Below are 22,818 nucleotides of genomic sequence, written 5' to 3'. Positions count from 1 at the left end.
TCTCCAGTTTCTCTAAGTGGATGTTATTCTCTTGGAAAGTTGCTGTTTTACTTTCCTCACAAGCCCAGCATATAAATACCTGCTTTGTGGCAGGAGAATCAAAGGGAGTATCAATTTTTTTTTCAATATCATCCATGATATACAGTTTGAGGGGCACCTGGATGAACCCACATGGACCTCTCATGGTTGACATAGACCAAGGTGTCTCACCCATATCTTCAGAACTTCTGTTTTCATTGCAGGAGGAAACCCCAGAGGAAGGTTTGCTCTAGGCCTGGTGCAGAGTGACTGGAAGGTCTATGTGAAGAGACCTCTAGATAGAGAAGAACAGGACATTTACTTCCTCAATATTACCGCCACGGACGGGCTCTTTGTCACACAGGCCATGGTGGAAGTGACAGTCAGTGACGTAAATGACAATAGCCCAGTGTGTGATCAGGTGAGAGCTGGGGGTTGTAGCTCTGCCTTTTATTCTGTGTCTCTAAAATTAAATCAAAACTCATTTGGGCTTTCTTCCTATGGCCCGACTAGAGTACGTTCTTATGTTTGGTTGGAGATAAGAGGGTAGAAAGTACAATCCAAAATGACATGTGCTAAATACAAAAAGAATATACTAGTAATATCAAGTACCTAATTTTGCCCTCTGTCAAAGAAAAGAGTAAATCTTAAAATTAAATTAGTAATTGTAAAGAACCTTATCACTTTGATCTGCATTACCGGTACCATAATAGAGAAATGAATTGCTCTACATGTTGTCTGTCTATATACATTTTTTTGCACAAGTGATTAGTGGCAATGTTGGTACTGAATATGAGTGTCCAGGATCCTCATGAAGTAGCCTTTACACAGCTCTACAAAACATGGTAACAGGTGCTGCTACCAGACTTCACTTTCTTCTTTATTTAAATTACTCACTATTGAAAATACTTTTCTTATCATGTGGATCAAGAGACAGTGGTGTTCTGTAGCTTAGAAATAGATCTCTTGAAATAAGATCTCTAAGGTCAACAGGAAAATGGGCCATAGTCAGTGTGTGATGTGTGTTGTGTGTCATGGCTTCACAGGAGTGGGACTTTTGTCTTCTCCTGGTACTCTCATGTCCCATAACCCTGAACACACAGATAGTGCGTAATAACATTTTCTGAATGAGTGCGCGTGGGAGGGGGAGGGAGCAAGTGTCCCATGTTTCACCATAGAGTGTAGTGTATAGAGTCAAGGAAAAGATAGCTGAAGATAAATGACACAAATGAGCTTTTAGAGAGATCATGTGTAATGGCTAACTGCAGTAATCATCCCCCAAACACTAGTGATTTAGCGAGTTTTGTTTACCCTTCCCTAGGTTGCATATACAGCATCATTTCCTGAAGACATTCCATCTAATAAAATCATCCTGAAGGTCAGTGCCAAGGATGCTGACATTGGATCCAGTGGAGACGTCCGGTACTCGCTCTATGGATCTGGAAGCAATGAATTTTTCCTAGATCCAGAAAGTGGTAAGGTGGAATTTATTTCTTAGCTATACACCACTGTTTATCCACCCATGAGAAACCTTAAGCTCTCATAAGCTTGCATGACCAGCAGACCACATGAGAGACTCTGCTTAGTATGCTAGAGCCTTCAGATATGCCCTGGTACCTCAGACTATAAGAAATAACAGGAGTACGAAGTGCCAAATAGGGATGCTCTGGACTACACGACTGAACTAACCTTTATTTAGCTTATGAAGCTTGTCCAGCCTTTGTCTACATTTATTAGCATCAAATATGCATGTGCCCACTTGTTTCTCCCATGTGTAAGCTAAGGCATCACCTTGCAAAGAGTATGATGGTTATATTACAAATGAAGGTGCAGTGTGAACTGGATAGCAACGCAGAGTAAGGAAAGTTTTGCTATTCTTTAAATCCCTTTTGTGTCCCTTCTCCACTCTTAGACAGTTGTCTAACTTCTATTAAACATTCCTGCCTAGTTTCTCCGAAGTCACGAGTCCTTGGATTTCTTGACTATTCAGGTAAAATTTACAAGGTGAAAGGCTATGTGCACCTGAAGGCAGATACCTACATTGCAGTCCAGAGCTCATGAAAAAGTCATTTTCTATTGAAGTAAATTATAAATTGTGAATTGGATAGTTCATCCAATGGCAATTTTTAAATAAAGTGTAAAAATTAAACAGCTTCAGTAGTGGAAGAAGAAGAAATGATCCAGCTTATATTTAAGAACTAGCTGGTTGCAACAGGGAAACCATACAAGGAACTGCCTCATAAATATAGATGTCTTGGTCCAAATGGCTACACCTTTATTTAAAAGTACTACTTCATAAGTCTTACTTTGTTTCAAGCACTTTGCATCTATTAGCTTTGTCATTGTGTTCATTTTTGTTTCCTATTAAATTTTAAACAACATCCAAAATACATACATACATACATACATACGTACTTTCTAGGGGCTGGCATCCAACACTACCTGTACAACTTTTTCAGTGATGAAAGTAAGGATATAACAGACCTCCAAGTTGGCTGTTAGCTGCTGCTCGAAAACTTCAAGCCTCTCCTCAGCTCACTTCCAAACCACAAGACTTTCCATAATCCAGGAAGTAGAAGCTTAACTCTAACATAGTCTGAGTCTTTTAAGACTCTGTTCCATAGAACCAGTCTGCTTTAATTACCTTATTTTCCACTAAAAAACAAGGTAAAAAGTTGAATATCTAGAAGCAAAAACTTTGGCCTGAGCTTATGCGTTACTGACATTACTGACCATCAAACAACTAGATGTATTAGTCCTTTCTCTGTGAGTTTTCTACAAAGCTTCTCCATGAAGCCAATAGAAAAACTGATAGTCAAGTTTGACAGAGGCATTAATTTGAAGGTCCTGTGGTTGGTTTGTTTTTGGGTTCAGAATCTCATAATTTTTTCCATAACGCCTAAAAACTTTGAATATGCTCTTTTTTTCAAATGTCCTTTGCCAAATGTCCTTGGTTCTTCTTGTATTTAGAATATTTTATTTAATTGATTCTTTGTTTTTCAAGAAAGACAGTTTTTGAAAATCCAGACCAACCATGCTGCCATTTCTTTTCACAGGTGAATTAAGAACTTTAGCTCTATTGGACAGAGAGAGGATCCCAGTGTACAACCTGATCGCTAGGGCCACTGATGGCGGTGGCAGATTTTGCCAGTCCAATATCCGCCTGATCCTGGAGGATGTGAATGATAACCCGCCTGTGTTCTCTTCTGACCATTACAACGCCTGTGTCTATGAGAACACTGCCACCAAGGCTCTGTTGACCAGAGTACAAGCCGTGGACCCTGATGTTGGTAAGTCAATGGCTCTGTCTAGCCTCCTCCCAGCTCATGCACTGGAAATGCTGTCTCCAAAAGTTGTGTTTCCTTCAGTTTTATGAGAATCCCATCAGCCCCTTGGTTCCCTACTGTAAGAACATCCACTTAACGCTCCTTTCAGCTCTTCACTGGTGCACTTCTTAGCAATTTTGCAAGTCCCTCCCCTTCCTACAGTTGGAAGAGATGTTACAAATTCCTTTACCTTTTAACAAAGCATTTGGGATTGGTTTGTTTTAATTCTCTTTTTGACCTTTTTAATAAAAATAACAGCTTCCTTGTTGCCTACTCTCCCTAAACAAAGTTAAGATGCTGTGTTGTGTGACAGGGAGAATTTATTTCCATTTCTATAAAGAATTGCATCACATGCTTCAGCTGAAATATGACAATCTCGATTTATTGTGATACTCCATAGTGCAAAGACCAATTACTAAATGTGCAGCCAGGCCCATGTGGAATTTTTAAACACTGTCATTTTGCAGAGTATTTTTGTTACATATACATGATGTCACTGGGCAGGGGATGGGAAGATAAAAGGAATTAGAGCTGAAAGTTGCCAATAAAGTTTGTGATCAAGATCACTTTATATAATAAGATGATGACTTAGAAAAGACTGTTATTAATTGCTAGGTGGACCTTCTGAGAATGCGTAAGTTATGGAGGTGATTGCAGGATGGAATATAAATATGAAAGGGCATACATAAGCCTCCTGGTTCTGCATTTTAAGGGCTATAAATGAGAGGACTAGGGAATGATGGGGTGTGTCCATTATCCTAAACAGGCCTTTATATAATTCAGCATCTTATGGCTTAATTCAGAATTGAAAGAAGAATTATTGGACTAATGGAAAAGTAAATACATGATAATTAATTGAAAACAAACGTAGAGCCCAGGGTCTCTGCATATTTCCCCTTAGAGAAATTAGTGGTTACACTTTGAATTATTACTCATACTACATTAGCATAATTTTTGAGGCTGAGAACCAAAAACTGTGCATATTATTGTGAAAAAATGACAAACAGAAAAAGTCTGGTTTTTTGGTATATAATTATGTAATAGCTACAAATACTTTTTGAATAGAGGATTGGAAGACATTCTCTGGACTCTTATTGGCAGAATTTTAGGGATGAGAGCAAAGAATTAACTCAAATAAATCTTTTAATCATTTCAAATTTGATTTTGGGAAAGTATAATTAGTCCATAGATGAAATTTTAGCACCCAATAGATTGGAATTTTTCACTCTTTTCACAGAGGAATTAGGGTGCTCACACTGCTAGAGGTAGGCTGCAGAAGTCTGATGAGTGCACATGGTGTTGCTTCAGACAGTGCAGGAGTGGGACGGGGTGCAAATGACTCCCTGATGTCGTACATGGAGCTCTTTTGCAAGTTGTGGTGAAGACTATCCAGTTAGCTGTATCTACTTTTCATTTATTTTGAGTCAACTGGCCAGACTGGGCGTGGGGTTAGGAGGAATGTCTTGACTCTGACCGCTTAACAGAACAGACATGATAAATACTCTAGAGACACAAACTAGTGCTCTCATGAACAGAAGGCTATGGGCAGAGCTTCAAAGGGATGTCGAGAGCATGGGTTCTGCTGATGCCTGTTCACTGGGGCATCATGTCAGCCACAGGAAAGTTCTAGCATAAGCTGTCAGACTCTGCTTGCGGCTCTTAACTTGTGTCTATCTCATTTAACTTTGGGAGATAGGGAGAAAATGTTCAAATAAGAAGGAGAGCAGGGGAAGGGGGAGAGGGAAAGGAGGGAAGGGAAAAGGAAAAAAGAGTAAAAGGAAAAAAATGGAAACAAAGATTTTGTAAATGAGAAGAGGAAGAAGAATTGAAGAGAGGGACGGGAAATGGGGAAAAAAGAAGAATCAAGATAAACTATGTACAGGTACAAATTCCTTACCCTGAATGTGACTATTATGTATATCAAAAGTGTACCAATAAAGTTAATTTTTTAAAAAACCACTAAGGTAGCCTGGAAGGAACAGTTTACTGATACAAGGAATACTACCTGAGCACCTAAATGTCACAGGCACAAGCAGAGGAAGGAAGTGACTGTAGGTCTAGGTTAGACTTGCAAGAGTTTTCAGCAGGGACAGCATCAGCACGAGCTGCCATCAGATGAATGCTCGTATTATCTAGAATCCCTTGGAATCATAACCTGGTGGTTTACGTCATTGTCATTAGCGGCTTAAGCAGAACACTCATTCTCCAAGCATGATCATTTCTTTCTTTCCTAAAGGCCAAAGGCAAGTGGAAGCTATGTACTCAGATTACAGTATCAGGTTGTGGAGTGAGGAGTCCATCTTTGGTCAGAGTAAACACCAGTCTGTAAGCTGAGTTCATACACAAGCGCTGAATCCAGCATGCTTGAGTCTTTAGTTTTACTTACACACCATTCAGGAAAATTGAAATTATTGTACTTGTCTGCATTTATTTATTTTACTGATAGATTGACTTTTTTAAAAACCTTCATTAGTACATGTTTGCAGTACATAATGACGTGTATGCTGCACATTCCAATTCTTTTAAAATTTTTCCCCTTTCCTTCCTCCTCCCGTTTTTGCTAGCATCTGATTCGTTTATTTATCTTGTAACTCCTTATAAAGTAAATTATCGTACATATAGATTATGTATTTAAAAGCCAGATTCTTCTTGGAAGTTTAGATTTCTGGCTTTTCATAAAAAATAACAGTAGTGCTTAGGAGGCTTTGCCAATCCAGGTGCACAGACTTCTCGGTGGTGCATCACACAGCTGCTCCGTCTTTACTGTGGGCCACAGGTGCCCTCCCTGTTGCCGGCCGCCACATGAACTCGTGTTCTCACCTGACCTCCTTTGCGGCCCCTCCTTTAGAGTGACCAGGACATTTCAATATTTTCAAAATGTTTTATGTATTAGCGATATAGTTTAGGGGTAGAACATTTGCCTGGCATGAAAAGAGCCTGAGTTTGATCCTTAGTATTGCAAAAGACAAAACCTATACAAGTGTTTTGTTTTCAAATAACTGTAGGCAGGAAACTGAGTTCCGCTTCTTGCGGCCTTTCCCCACTGCCTTGCCTGACTAAAAAGCACCGCGGAAATCAGGAGACCGACACAGGTACAGTCCTCAGAGACTGTTCCGGTTTAGTGCGCGGGCATATGTGAATTTATCACGTGCGCAGCTTCATGCAGCCCAATCGCATACATCCGCAAAGCTCCCTCATGATTGCCCTTGAAAGCCACGCCCACCTCCCACCCACTCGCTAACCTCAGGATAGTCATTAACAATATTCTTATTTCATATCTGTAATATTCTTATTTCAAAATGTTATTTTAACAAAATCATAGTTTGTAACATTTAGAGAGCAACCTTTCCTTACTCATTGTAATTCTCTTGTAATTCATCAAAGTCATCTAATTAGTTCTTGGTCATAGTGAGGAATATTTGCTCCATGTGTGTTAATGGCAGAGATACTTGGCTTTTGAAATTTGTTTCATTGAGCATATTCATTTACCTGAAGTTATAATTATTTCAGCAGTGCTGTGATCTGAGTATCTGTGTCCCTCTAAAATTCATATGTTAAACTAACCCCCAATATGTTGGTACTAAGAGGTGCATCCCTTGGGACTGAATAGGACATGAGGATGGAGCCCCATGAATGGCATTAGTGCCTTTGTGAAAGAGGCTTGAGCTTGTCTGCTCCTCTGCCACAGAAGGTAGCATCTATGCAGACACAAAACCTGACTGCAGACTTTTCAGCCTCCAAGCTGTAAGTGACAGATATCTGGTGTTTTTAAATTAATTGGCTTGAGATATTTTGTTGTAGCAGCCCAAATGGACTAAGACAACCAGCATTTGACCATATGATATGTCACTATAATTTGCAGAGAAAGGATAAAGAAATACTAACCTGAAATCTGATTCCATAATTTCTTGAGTTCAAAAACCATATTATGAGTTGCTACATCTCCACACCCTGATTTTCTAATTCTAAACTATGTTATTGCTTTTATTTTTTGTTTGTTTGTTTGTTTTTGGTTTTTCTCCGGTACCAGGATATGTTATTGCTTTTAATGAAACAGTTCTTTCCTATGAATCATTTATAATGGAACAACATTAATGCTGTTGATGTAGAGTAACCATGTAGGTCAAGGATAAAATAAAAAAAAAAAAAGAGAGAATTCTAATACAGGTTTTATGAGCACTAAGAAATAGCATTCCAACTATATAGATTTTAGCATGAAGTTGTTATTTTTCCTGTAAGATTAAATGCATCCTCGATTCCATAAACCACTGACATGACTTCAAGACCAAAAATTTATACAAACTTAATCTTTTCAGTAAAGTTGAAGAGAATTTTGATGCATGACCTTTCAGAGGTTAATACCTTATGGTCTAGTCTACCTTTCAGAAATGGGATTTTTTTCCCAGGTTCCAAACCCTGAGAGTTCTTTAACTATCAAAAGAAATCTGCTGTGATAAGGATCAGAACAAGGAATCTGTGAACATTTTAGTTAAAGGAACACAAAAATTAATGTAAATCTGTGCTGGAAGAATATACTATAGTTCATAATTTGTTAACAGACCAATTTTAAGGTATTTGAGATGTGAAAGGACATATTTTTCCTCTTATGGAAAAGGAATATAAAGGAAGAAAATGTTCTAATGAGCAATTTCTTTCTTGTAAAAAATCTTCTGCAAGTTTTTGAATTTCTTTTTGGGATTTCAGAGAAATGTGCAAGCTCAGAACATTTATTTCCCATGCGATTTAACAAAATTTAATGAACAGCTAGGTAATAATCACTACAGAAGGAGCAGCAAGGCTCTAAAAGATGAAGATTCTGTAGTGCCAGACCTCAAGTCATATACAATAGTAAAGGGGGTGGCTGGGGAGCACTCATATTCTTCATGAAAGGCAGCGCTCCCGTAATGAAAGGACACCAACAGGCTTAGGTAGCAATGTATTCAGGAGGACATAGACCTGGAAAATAAAGTTGAGGCAGTGTAGCCCAAATTAATGGTCAGGGAAATGTCATGTAGTCCAGGAAGAAAGACAGATAAAACAGGAAAAGTGGACAAGGGCTTGGTTGTGGTTGCTCAGGAAGACCAGGGATTATGTAGCTAATTCAATTAGTGGGAAAGAAATGGAATAAACAATTCTGGGCTTAGGGAATGCTATCATGATAGAACTTGTAAAATGGATTGGAACAAAGCAAATCAGGGTATGATATAAAGCTTTTAGGAAAATATTGATAAAATTCTCCTAGGAAAATACTGAGAAAGACCAGGGCCAAATGAAAGAACTGCCTTTGGGATTTAAAAGAAAAAAATTATAGGAGGGGCAGATTGAGGTTTCAGATGTGAAATCTGCAGATGTGAATAAATGCCTGGGCTGATGGCAAGATAGATGGGCTGGTCAAGATTTCAACCCTGGGCTCTAATTGGTGGAGCTATACGAGCAGAAAATAGCATAGGCAACCTACAGTAGGACCTAGTGCCAACTGAAAAATGAAAAATCAGGAACACATTGGGAATTTCATTATGAGTCTCTAAAAAGAAGTCAGGAATTAAGAAGTTTGTGAACCATGAGAAAAATGGGGCGATATTGCCTTCAGGGATTTCATAATCACAATGGGAAACAAATACGCACAAATGAATATTTTAAGAAAAATTCAAGAAATGTTGTAGTAGAAATTCAGATTTTGTAAGGATTATTCAGATGACTATGGCACATGTAAAGTGCTAGCCCAGGTTCCTTTAGGGATATTAAAATATAAGCAATGAATTTTCAACAGAGACAGATAAGGAAATGGTATCGGCATTTATGCTGGATCCTAAGGGATGGGCTTGAACTTGGATAGATAGAGAAGGGGAAAATGGAGTAGTAGGAGAGCAAGACAAGAGGTTTGTATTAGTCAAAATAAATTTAGCGAGGCTAAGATAACTGTTTAAAACTCTCAGTGACTTTGCACACTACTCTTAATTCCTGACCATGTGAAGAGCAGGTCACCAGTTCATCCAGTGACTTAGAAATCTGTCTCCTCCATCCTGTCAGCTCCACTCTCCTGGCATTTGGCCTCCAGGATTACCACGGCAGCAGAAGGGAGGGATGAAGGGAGCATGCCAGCTCTTAGCTGGCTCAGTTTGGGAGAGACTCTTGTCACCAGAGGTAGTTTCATAGCCTCCCTTAGCTGCATGGGAAACTGGTAAACACGGGGAAGATGTTGGGAGACTTCAGAGCCAAACATTGTCTCTGCCTCAGTGATGAAAGCGGGAAAGGGCACCTGAAAGATCCCAGCGCGGTGGCAAGGGTGACATTGCTTGGACGGACAGGGAGGATTAACCTCCAAAGGAGAGGAGGACCATTTGCCCTCAGACATGAAAGGAGAGGGAAAGGCAGAAAGGGAAAAAAACGAGACTCAAAAGAATAAACTATCATTCTGTTCTGAAACCCTGTATCATTTTTATTGTTTTTGCTTTGTTTTGTTTTTGTCTATGTTGTTATTTTGTTATTGTTTTTTATTCTCTTTAAAATAAAAAAAAGAAATCCTAAATTCAGTAGAAAAAAAAAGAATAAACTAAAAGGAAAATGCTGAAGGAAAATGTAGTAGGAACATACATCTCACCTCAGGCACCTCCACACAGTCAGCTGCTCCCACCCGGGCCGGCAGGCCAGCTGCCTAGCTCCCAGAGGAACTGCAGGGGTTTGGTGCAGCAGTGAGGGGAAATGCAGGAGGAAGTCGGCGAGACAGGAGGAAGAGAAGTGCCTCCCAGTGGGTTCTGTGCGGGCTCAAGTGCGTGACTGTGCCCAACCTGTAGAGTGAATTGCATTAATAGAAAATATGAAAAAGTTTGAGTCTCCCACAATAATTCCTTTTCTCTTACCTTAATAGCTGGAGAACAGGCAAAAGATCAACAAAACTTGTCTTTTGCCAGAACCCTTCCATCTCCACCTAACTCTGTGTGTGTGTGTGTGTGTGTGTGTGTGTGTGTGTGTGTGTGTGTGTTTCCCCTGCATTTGGCATTCTAATTCTGGCTGACAGTTGCTCTAATAATGTAAGCCTTCTGTCCATATTGGAAATTTGTGAACTGAGCATTTCATGAGGCATAGAGCATTATGGTCCCTGTGCCATGCTCTCATAAGGCAGAAGCCAGAATGAACTTGTTTTTCCAAAGAATGGATCTTGTGACCGGAAGTGCACGGCTTGCCCAGAGCCATGGACTCCCACCTGCTCTGAGAGCACGGTGCCTGACACAGGAGGAGCACAGTGGGTACCTGAGAGGAACACGCATGACAGTCATCACTGAGGGTGGTTAGAAGGAGACCTTTCTGACCAAACCACTTTAAGTGAGCATATCCAGGGATTTTCCTGCCTTTTTGGATTCATTCTGGCCTTTGTTGAGGGCCACTTGTTGCAACCCATAAAGAGAACATCAAGTTAAGAGGAATCCTTAGGAAAGCATTGAGCAGGAGATGCTGGACCTCTGATAGAAAAGCACATCAAGTTCCCTGTGCTTATAAACCATAAGCATCTTCGTGGGACAGAGTCTGAGGACATACTTCTTGAACCGTTTTATAAGAATCAGAGATGCTGACTTCTCTGTACCTGGAGCTCTGGACACTGAACTACAGATTTAATGGCCAAAGCAAATTTCAGCTCTTTGTGATAGTGTTTAATTTTTTTGTATTTTAAAGAGAATAAAACATTTTTTAAAACATTAAAAATGATACAGAATTTCAAAACAAGATGATGGGAGATCAACAATGGTTATTATATCACATATTGTTATATTAAAAGCAGTTGTTCAGATTACCAGATATAGACATTCAAAATTGATAAAAAAAAATTTAGCATTAACTGCTCTTTTCAGTAAACCAATAGAAATTAGTAGTACAATTATCTTAAGCTGTCTTGCATGTGTATGTGTGTGTGTGTGTGTGTGTGCGCATATTTCTTCCTTTCTTCTTTCTTTTCTCCTTTCCCTCATCCCAGTTGTTCTTTCCTTTTGAACAGTTTCTTTCCCTTTCACAATATCTATTGTACATTTTGAATTTTATTTACTAATCCAAAGATGGGTATCTGAGATGAATACACACTTCTCAGATGAAGAAATACAAATGGCAATTAAATATATGAAAAAATGTTCAATAACATTGGTCATTCAAGAAATGCAAATTAAAACAACACTGAGATTCCATCTCACCCTGAAAGAATGCTATCATCAAGAAATCAACCAATAACAAATGCTGGAGGGGCAGTGGGAAAAAAGGAAGCCTTCTCCACTTTTGGTGGGAGTGTAGACTAGTTCAATCACTGTGGAAATCAGTGTGGAGATTCCTCAGAAAACTAGGATTAGAGGTCCCATTTGACCCAGCTATTCCCCTTCTGGGTATTTTCCCAGAAGAATTGAAAACATACCACAGTGATGTTTGCGCACCCCTGTTTATAGCAGCACAGTTTGTCATAGCTAAATCTTGGAAACAACCCAAATGCCCATCAACTGAGGAATGGATAAAACAGATATGGTATTTTTACACAATGGAATATTACTCAGCTATAAAGAAATATACACTTGAGGCTTTTATAGGTAAATGGATGCAATTAGAGACCATACTCATAAGTAAAATAAATCAGATGTGCATGTATAAACATCACATTGTCTCCCTAGTGTAAGATAGTGTTTAATTTTAGATCTCCCATCATTACCCTTCACGAAGAAAAGCAAATCCATATTTAGCATTTACTCTCTACAACTCCATTCGGTTGAGGACTTGGCTAAGTAAAGCACCTTTGCACTGGACATCAAGAACTAAACAAACAAAGAGTACATCCAGAAGAAAAGGTAAATTCTCAAGCATCCACTGTCTTCAGCATCTCTGCGAGACCAAGGAGGAGGACAGTGTGTGGAATCAGGAAAAAAATTGGTTCTCTCTATGCCACATTGAAAACATGCAAATATTTTGCCACTTCTTCCCCAGCTAAGATAGCATCTCACCTCCTTGATGGATCGGCCACAGAGATGCCCCCAGTTACACTAAAGGACACATCCTTCAGTAGCCAAGAGTCCACCTCAGTGTGAGAAAAGCCTTAGGTGATTGTCCTTTGACCTTGGGTGGGTCTTTGGCCAGCTCTGCTTCACTTTCCTCTTTCATAATGTGAAAATGATAATACATCACTTTGTCAGCCTCAGAGGGTTGGTGTGAGACTCACCCAAGAATGAATTAGAAATCTCTTTGAACTCAGCAAGCTACTAGAATAAGATCTCCCCAGTTTAAACTCCTGCAGCATTTCATGATTATCCTGATGTCGGACGAGTTGCATGGCTCTTCACTACTAATCTCAAACCCTCTCAAGCAATAATAGTTCTTAATAAGAACTTTAACTGATAATAATCATAATGTTGCTATTAACATCTACTTTTTTAGCTTCTATTCTATGCTAGGCATTGAGCCAAGGGGTTTAGATTCATTATTTCCACTCACATAGCAATCCTGCAAGTTAGCACATTTTTATTCTATTTAATATGAGAATAAACTCTAAAAAGTGAAGTATCTTGCCCTGAGCCATAAGCTAGTTAGTGGCAGGGCTGCAGACATTACGAAAGGGGCCTCAGGAGGGTTGGCAAATAGACAGGCAGCTGATAGTGACACTATAGTCCAAGGCAGTAGCTGTCAAAAAATGGTCCCTAGACCAACAATACAAGTGTCACCTGGGAACTGGTTGGAAATGGAAAGTCCGAAGAGACTCCGCCTAGCGGTTCTCAGGAGTTGGTGAGCATCAGGTCACAGGGAGGACTTGTTACAACACAGATTGCTGAGCCCCTGCTTGCTTCTGACTCAGGAGGCCTGGGAGCAGACCTGAGCATTTGCACCTGAGACTAATTCCTTGGCAATGCTGACGCTACTAGTCCCATAACCACATTCTGAGAACCTCTTGCTTAGGAATTCTTAATATTTTTGAATCACAAACACACTAACTATTAGTGACACCTACAGATCATTCCTCAGAATAATATTTTGCAGTTTATGAAACAAAATATAAAAGGTTTCAAATTAAATTCGCCCAAGTACTTCCTAAGGTTATTATATACTAACATGAATTTCTTCATTAATATATTAAATAGCAAGATCTAGCAGAATGGGTCAAATAACTTCCATATTTTTTTTTTTTAACCAGACATCAAACTCACAACCTTGTGCTTGCCAGGCAGGTGCTGTGCTGCTGAACTATATCCCCAGCCTTTTTTTCATATTTTGAAATACCGGTAAATAGAGGTATATGCATTAGCCATACAATAAAATGAAAATATCCATGATTTCTACTGGTGACAAAGTCACAAGTGCTGCTCATAACCTGTGTTGATAAGTGGTGTGGCACCAAATTCAGTTACAAGTTAATGAAAATAAAGATGCCAATTTTGTCCCCGTTGTAGCTGTCTCTAACATGACCCTCAGTGTCACATGACCCTTGGCCTTCTCAGCCTCACACCGCTCTCTGGACAGTGGGCTGGGCTTATTCATTTATAATGCACAAAATATGGCAATGTTTGGGTCATCAAAAAGGCAGTGGCATCCTTCCTGGGAATGCCTCTGTACCTTTCTGCTTAGGCTGCTATAACAAGATATCATAGACAAGGTGGCCTAAGCAACAGAAATCAGTTTTCTCACAGTCCTGGAGTCCAGAAGTCTAAATTCAGGGTGCCAGGATTTGTTAGGTCTTAGCGAGGGCCCTTTGCCTGGGTAACAGGCAACTGCCCACTCACTGTGTGCTCGTTTGTCCTTTCCTAGGTGCCTGTGGCTGGAGAAAGAGGGAGAAAAATCTCTTCCTTTCCTTCTTCTTATAAAGTCTCATCCTGTCACATGAGAACCCATTCTAATGAGCTCATTTAACCTAATTACCTCCCAGATCTTTATTTCTAAACACAGTCTCACTGAAGATTAAGGCTTTAAAGTATAAATCTAAGAGAACACAGGTGAGGCAATAGCACTGTTTCTTACTCTCTTAGATCAGCTGACTGCTACAGTATCATAAGGCAGCCCTGTGTGAGGCCCACGTGGTGAGACATAAGGACTTACCAACAACTATGTGAGTGAGCTTGAAAGTGGAACCCCATCCCCTCTCACCTGAGCCATCAGATGAAACCATAGCCCTGTCTGCAGCTTGCCTCCAGCTTCACCAGCTACTAAGCTATACCTGAATTATGACTCAGAGAAACGATGAAATGATATTTGATCCTTTATGCTGCTAGGTTCTAGGACAATTTAGCACACACCAATAAAGAACAAATACACTACTGCAATTTCATGGATCATATCTACATATCTTTAAGGATCCCCTACCATGGTCATTATCTTTCCATTATCTTCTACCCTGTGAAGAATATGGAATCTCATGAATATTAGTGGCAATCAGAACAGAGCATACCCTCAGGGAGAAGAGCTACTCTGAGATGGTAGCAGGTGGGTGATGATGTGATGGTTGCTGGCTACTCCTTGCTTCTGTTCTCATGGATTCATGAACTCTCCCTGAGGTATAAGGCCCACTTCCTATAAAAATTGTAGTCCTGCTTGATCTTAGGATGTCATCCCTCTAAGGGTTCTGAAACAATTTCCAGTCAAAATTATCCTTTTTCTGGGGGCTGGGGATTTAGCTCAGCGGCAAAGCGCCTGCCTGGCAAGTGCAAGGTCGTGAGTTCGGTTCCTGGTACCGGAGAAAAACCAAACCCCCCCCCACCAAAAAAATTATTCTTTTTCTGAAGAGTAAATCGAGGCTTAGAGACAAAAAGACTTACCCAAAATGATTTAGTGGCAGAACTGGATCTAAATGAAAAATGTTAGGGCTGGGGACATAGCTCAGTGGCACAGTGCCTGCCTGGCAAACACAAGGTCTTGAGTTCGATTTCCAGTACCAAAAAAAACAAACAAATGAAAAATGTCATCATGTCCAAACAATGCTTGTTTCTATATACCTGACTTTTCTACTGGAAAATATTTCAAGAGAGACTCAGTTCTGAATTCAGCCTATCTTCTCTAGTGTATCATATAGTCTGTTTTTCCTAATGCCTTAGAAAGGATTACTTCTAACCTGCATAGGTCAGCAATTTAATGTGTGTGTGTTTTTTTTTTCTTTTCTTCAAAGCTCTGTAATTCTCTGAAGTGCTAAATTTGTGAAGGTGGCTGAGGGACTGCTAAAATGTCAGTAAAAATTAAATAATCCTCCCTGAAGACTGAGAGATATAAGTCATTCTCTGGAGGACATTGTGGTCAAAGCCCTTTGTCTGCTGTAAATATAAAAAACTATAATTCTACATTTGAGGCCTTTCTCCAGAGACCTCAAAGAACTTACACATGTAAGAAAGTAGAGATCTTGGCACTCCCACCTCCAGACGAAGAAATTGAGGTTTAGAAAGGTTAAGTGGCTCCTCCCAAGTCATCCGTCTAAGGGACAGTAGATGAAAATCAAAGTTCCCTGGGACTCCATTAACCCCTCCCTGAATTCTTTACCTTCTACCAGTACTAGGCCTCCTTCTGTGGTCCGTATAACCAGAGAGCAGGACCATGACACCTTACCATTGCTTTTACATCAGTCTGTCACTTTAGGAAGTACTCTCATGCAGTGGCTTTGGGATGAAACCTAGTTAACAATTCCATCCTTTACTAGTTGTATGAATTTACATTAGTTTCCTAATCCCTCTGAATATCTCCTTCCACTGTGCATGCTGGTTATCAGCCCTGGATGGGCATCTGAATTCCCTGAGGGCTTTTAAAAATATAAACAGGTTAAATAAGTAAACAAGGAGGCAAAAGCTCCATCTCCAAAATCTGAGTCAGGAAATCAGAGATAGACTAACACCTCACTCACCTAGGAACCTTTGCTTTGACACATATGAACTAATATTACTACTGTACTTTTAAAAATCTAATACTTGCTAAGCATTTGTCAAATAAAACAGCAATTTCCTCCAGAAAGGAGTCTCACAGGAAGCACTGGCAGAGAACCCTGGTCTCTAATAGTGGTGTTTTTGCATAAGTTCCCTCATGTATGCCCCACCTCATCGTGGATGAGGCTATGGGTTGGTGACAGATGTCAGAACTACTAAACTGGATCATTTCTGATCCAACACAGCAATATAAGGATTGATTTGAGCAAGCCCGTATGGCCAGTGGAACTTGTGCCCACCCTTGAGCATTTTGTGCAGAAACTCCAAGGGCACCAAGTTTTGACTTAGTGTCTCCCCAGGTGGTGCTGAGGCTCAGTGGAGTGTGTTCATCAGCACTGTCATAGGATCACACCATCACTTCAGCTCTTGGGCCCCTGACAAGCATGATTACACTGCCTGTCATCTGCTGGAGAGTCCTTTAATAATCTGTCACATACTGCAAAGTACCTCCCACCCACACACCCTCTTCAACTTGGACCTTCTGACCTTTCCTTTTTGCTAATTTCCTCATTAATTTAGGTCTAGTTTCTAGTTTATTCTGGGTATAATTGGTTGTAATATCTCTGTTAACTTGCAGTTGGCTTTGAAAGTAATTAATATCAGTTCCTACCATTCTAAACTTAAAACTTAGCAATATAGAACCCTGTACCCTCCTGGGGATATGCTTTGCAGCATTCATAACTTTATGTGTGTTCCCATCACCTGAAATGCCCTTTCTTTATTTCATTTGTCCACTTTAGTGTTCGTGACAATGTCTGTCTTTACTTCCTGACTCAACTCAGTGGTTTTCTTCTCTGGGAAACTTCCCTTGACCACCCCTCTCCAATGACTATATCTGTACAGGTTTTCCTCCTGAGACGTATGAGAGGTGACAGGTGCTGGAACACACTTCTTTGCATCTCCAAAGCCTTCCATGGATTTTTGAGTATTTATTGGGTGAAGGAATGAATTGATCCAATAATAGTCACACTTGGCAGCCCACATAGCAAACATTTTAAGCAAGATTATTAGATAGCAGCCCAACCCAGACATCCTATACACTAATAAACATGGACTTTTGAGAACCTAGTGGGTGAATTAATTTACTTATACTCAAATATCTCAAGCCCAGCATCATGCCAAACTATGGATAGCTGGAAGAGGTTGTACTGAGATTAGCTGTAGCTGTGTATCACAGAGGGCAGGCTCACCTAGCAAAGCAGCCAGACTTATAGTTGTGCAGCTTGTGCAGCAGAACAAGATCCATTGTTTCAAAGGCCCATTCTTGACTTAATTCTGCTTATGGCTGTGTGTGTGTGTATGTGTGTGTGTGTGTGTGTATGTGTGTGTGTGCTTTTAAAGTAGCCTCAAATTTTTATTTTGCATAGAGCCACCATCATATTGTCAGTCCTAGCAGGACAGCTACTGCAATTGGCAATTCCTCAGGAAATTTTTGGTGCAGTCATTAGGGTCTCCAAGACTCTACAACTGCTGTTGCCTTCTATATTGTTTGGACTTCTCAAAAGCTCAAAGAGCTACTGCCCTCAGGAGTTGGTATTCTACCCAGAGAATGTGTCAGCTTCAGGCATCATACAGTGAAAGACTTCTAAATGGCACTTAAAATAGAAGTAATTAGAGAGTCTATTTAAAAGTGCAGTGATTGCTAACTTTAAAAGTATTGTTAATTCCATGGGTCTCCTCATAGCAACTTTATGTTTCATTTCATATCATCCAAAAGCACAACTAAAAGACAAATGAAAGAACAGTCCGCACTGCTTGACTATAATGGTATTCTGTTTGCGTTCCACAGAGGACAACAGAAGAGCTTTAGTGTACCCATTTTCTTTGATTGCTTGGTTTTAGCTGTAAGATATTCCTTGAGCCTGGTGTGGTGGTACAGGCCTATAATCACAGCACTAGGAAGCTGAGGCAGGAGGATCGCCTCAGCCTGGACTACATAGTAGTTTCAAGGCCAGCCTGGACTACTTAGCAAGACCCTGTCTCAAAAAAATATTCCTTGAAATAATTTTATAATAAGACCCTTGACAAAAGTAATTTTTAATGTAATGTCAACATCTTAATAAGGAGGGACTAAATGAAGAATGGAAATTCCTAAGAAAAAAATCCATACAATATGTAAGTATATTATTCTACAATTATTTCAAATGATATACGTGTTTAGAATTAAACTAGTCTGGAAAAATAACTTGAAAACTAGATTGCTCTCCAAAATTGATAATCAAAATTATTTTCTGTGTACATGATTTTTGTAATAGTTTTTTTTTTCTTATTATAAACACATTCTGTGTCCACTTTATGAATCTTAGAAGGCTAAGCAAAAAGGATAAACAACTTTTAATCATGATTACCATTTTGATTAATGTTCCAGCTATTTTTTTTTCTTTACAAAAATGGGCTACTAAACTAGATATTATTTTGTAATCTACTTTTTTCACTGGCTTGCAAACATATTTCTATGTGATTGCATATTCTTTTACATTATTTGGCATTATACATAGCATTATCTATACATGATATGAATAGGCCATAATTTATTCAACTGGTTCTCATTGTACAACAACTGAGTAGTTGCCAGATGTTAGACATCTGTTTAACAATAATTTTGAATATATCTACCAGTGTCTTACATGAATTTTTTAATATTAAATAATTTAGATTTTTTCACCCTTTGGAGGCCCCTGAAAGCATACATTTGCAGCAGGCGTACGTATGCTGTCATGCATTATTGCATCAGGTGATCTTACTAGCTCTGGCCCACGGGTTGTTTCAACTGCAGTTCAGCATCCACTACTTTCCATGTGCCAGGGTCTACACTCAATACTGAGACACAAAAATGCAACACAGTTCCTTCCTCTCATCGTTGCTTTAGTCTAGTGGGAGAGAGGACATAGATATCACTAATGGTAGTACGAAAACAGAGGGAACATGATGTTAAGGAACACAGGGGAGGGAGTAACTAGAGAAAGGAAGTATGGAAGCTTTTCCAGAGAAGAGTCTGCAAAGAGCACATGGGAGTTTAACAAGAGAAGGAGAATAGACTGAGTAGCAGGCAGAACACAAGTTCACATAGGAAAAATTAATATGCATGATGTCTTCGAGTATAACCGGAGTGCACAGAACAAAAGGATAAGGAACAGAAAATGACTGCAGGGTAAGCTGGGACTGGGAAGGACTAAATCACTACTCTCAAGGTTTTGCTTCCATCTATAAGGAAGAAGTCAGTGATTATCGTATCCTATTTTCTGTACTACAACTGAATATTACAGACTGGGGGATTTTCATTCAGCTAGTGCTTCTGGAGAGTGAGAGGTCAAGGGACTGCATTTGGTACAGGTCTTCTTGTGGGTGGGGACTCTATCATCCCAAAACAGGGTAGGGTATCACATGGCAACAAGGGTACGTACAAGAGGCAGAGACAAACGGGTTTTTATAATAGATCTGCTTTTGAGATAATCCATTAACCATTAAATCATTAGTCCATGAATGGATTAATCCATTCATGAAGGCAGAGTTCTCATGACTCAATAACCTCTTAATAGGCCTACTTCCGCATATCTTACAATGAGGGTTAAATTTCAGCAGGGGTTTTGGTGGGTACAAGTAAACCACAGCAGTAACTATGTAGAGTAGCTGGGGAAGGCCTGGACCCAGAGTCTTAGTAAAGTTGGGAAGGAAGGGATGTACTCTGAACTAGCTAGTTTAAGTAATTCCTCTGCTAAACTCTGGAATTAAGGATGATATCTCTGGCCTCCCTGTCCCCTAGTTTAGTCCAACAGTGCTCAAACAAATGGCTCTTGGCCAATTCTCATTAAATAATGGACATTGCTTGTGCCTTGTGAGAAAAATAGAAATCTTCCACTCTCGAAAGAAACACTGTTGTCTTTTAAGGATAAGGTTGTACCATAGAGATGCCATGATATATTCAAGAACCCCTTATTTATCATTTTTCTTTGAAGGATAATCCTTCTGCTTAAATAAAAGTATGACTTAATCACCAAGCATGGGTCATGAAGACTGAAAACTAAACATATGTGTGGTATTTAAAGCACTGATTAATAAAGACAGGAGAAAATGCTGGTTTAGAAACAAGTTATTAGAAGGCCTGGGGAATGGAGAGTCAGAGAAATAACATCAATGTGAAACGAAGGTCCTTACAGGATGACTGAAATGTTCTACACCTTGGGAGTGATCAGGTTCATAAGAGTAAATATTTGCCAGAATTTAGGATCCGGGCCCTTAAGATATGTTCATCTTAGTATATGTAAATTATGACACTTTAATAAAGTTTATATAAAAATAAATAAAATTTATTGAAATTATTTCTTCCCCATTTAACAGCTCTATAAGAATTCAAATCCCTTTGTGAAAGCCAGTTTACAAGAACTTAATACTGCCCTGAATTTTTTGGTGCCACCTACAGACTAGTTTCTGCGCAGGCAACAGAGGGCACACAGGTGAATGACACAAACAAAGCCCTTTAGAGAGGGAATCAGAGCAGCTGCCAATACAAGATGTGAAAACAAACATCATTTAGCTCTTGTCAGCTTCTTAGGCTTAAGGAGCAGATCTGAGAAGGAAAAGAAAATGCTTCTTAATCCAGATCAAAATAAGCCTGGCGTATTTGCTGTGATGGTGATTCCTGCCAACAGAAGAGCGTTGTGATTTGATTTGGGGCTAATTCTAATGCCTGTAACAATCTCAAACATAAAGCTAAGTCATTCTGATATGGAGCTAGATCCTCAGGTATAAACCTAGCACTGGGGATTATTTCTTACTGTAGCATACATCTTTGTATAAGCTGTAGCAATGGATCCTGAACAATTAACTGAATGGTATGAATTGCTGGGTTAAGTTTCTTCTTACCCAGCTGATTCCAATAACTTATCACAATCCAGCTTAATGTGGACTTTTGCTTTGTTAATTCTAGCCCATTAGGCTCAAGTCCAACAACTTAATGAACAGTGGGAGGATGGGAGAGGTCCACTGGAAACAGAAAGGGGGCGGGCTATACTTGGTGAACTTGAAAATGAACCATAATGCTGGAAGATGATCTCAGATATCGCCTTACCTGACATCTCCCAGTATGACAATGAAGACGCAGTGAAGTTAAGTGGCTTTGCCAAATACGCGTGTGTGAGCTGTTTTGCCCAGGCATTCAAAGCAAGGTCTTCTGCCTTTCCGTACTGGACCACATAGCCTTCATTTTAAACCTCAACTTTTATGTATGAATAGTCCTATGTCTAAATGTCCATTCTTCCATCTGGCCAAGTTGGAAGAAACCTAGTCTCCATTTGGAAACCTTCCAAAGAAGAAAAACATATATGTGTTGGCCACTCATGCCAGGATTTCATAGGCTTCTCTACCAGAAATTTCTGTGTGCTATTCCCCCCAAACCTGCTTTACAAAATGCCACAATTACTTCCTTTGAGCAAATAAGGATTTTAATCATTCTCTTTTTACTTGATTTTAATTCTCTGAAGAGCTGCCACTCCATTTGCAACAGCTAATGTGCAAAAACTTCTCTTATAATGAAAGTCAAACTTCTTTTGGTAGCCCAGAATTTCAGCATTTTAAGAAGTTAAGTAGCTCCATCCTCACTCATTAAATTAGACTCAAATTGGAGAAGAGAATTACATACTCAAAAAACACAGACACAAAGTGATGGGTTAATGTTATACGTTAGTATAACACATTGTGACATACAGTCGGAGCATTAGACCAATTAGCAAGCAAGTGTTCAGCCAGGGTTCATCTTTTCTGCGAGTTATGTAGCAAAAGGATGGCAACTTGAAGGATGGCATTTATCAAACCTCTGTGGATAGAAAGTTCCCACATTAGTGACATGAACTGCATTCATTTAACAGAAGCAGCACTGCGTCGCCTGCAAAGACTCACCAGGAGAATTGCCCCTGAATTTGCCTTTGCATTTCTGACTTTATTTCTAGAAATTACTGAAATCATTGCCATTGTTCCTGAATTAATGCTTTAATACGTTCTAAATTTGTCTTGCATTTTCTTGAGAACTAGCAAATCATAAGTGATACTGTTTAGCAAGCTTTTTGGTTTGAGTAGCTCCCCTCCCCCTCTATTCTAGTCTTGCTTTCATCTCCATCTGATTGGTAACAGAAAGGTGAGGGAAACAGTAAATCTCCTATTTCTTCCTCATGTGAATGCCCAAGATACTGTCAGAAGCAAAATTATGGGAAGGTGGGGCGGGGGTGGAGTGTGGGTCAGTGACTTGGAAGGGGGGATGGTTTTCTGCTGGGGTAAAGCAGAAAAACTGTCACCAAGTTTAAATTAACAGAATCTGCCCGGAGGAAAGCTGTAGTCTTTGTGTGGCTGATTAATGTCAGCCTTGTAAACTCAGCACTCCAACACCAGGGGTGCCCTGCTGAGCAGGGAACTTGCAGAACAGTGTATCTCTTCCTTCAGGGATCAGAGCCCTGCCAAATGCTCCTGAATAAGGCCAGGAGAGAGAGCTGCAGACCTGGACCTAGGTGATGTTTTTAATTAGACTTCAGCTCTCTGTCTCAGTGAAGCAAACACACACAGCCGTT

At 39.7% G+C, this 22,818-nt stretch overlaps 1 protein-coding gene across 2 annotated transcripts in view; it reads left to right on the top strand.

The window, feature by feature from the left end:
• The window catches only part of Fat3 (FAT atypical cadherin 3), a gene marked incomplete at its 5' end in the record, with an annotated part of 616,828 nt that overhangs the window by 527,194 nt on the left and 66,816 nt on the right, over nucleotides 1-22,818 (top strand). For both annotated transcript variants that reach the window (XM_005379721.2, XM_013512035.1), the window contains 3 exon segments: nucleotides 243-439; nucleotides 1,340-1,493; nucleotides 3,075-3,308. In XM_005379721.2, coding sequence (XP_005379778.1) covers nucleotides 243-439; nucleotides 1,340-1,493; nucleotides 3,075-3,308 — 585 coding nt within the window.

Source organism: Chinchilla lanigera, unplaced genomic scaffold (assembly GCF_000276665.1).
Source record: "Chinchilla lanigera isolate Chin_1 unplaced genomic scaffold, ChiLan1.0 scaffold00013, whole genome shotgun sequence".
Taxonomy (NCBI): Eukaryota; Metazoa; Chordata; class Mammalia; order Rodentia; family Chinchillidae; genus Chinchilla; species Chinchilla lanigera.
The sequence above is the reverse complement of the archived record's forward strand: the minus strand, read 5'-3'. Positions and strand labels throughout refer to the sequence as shown.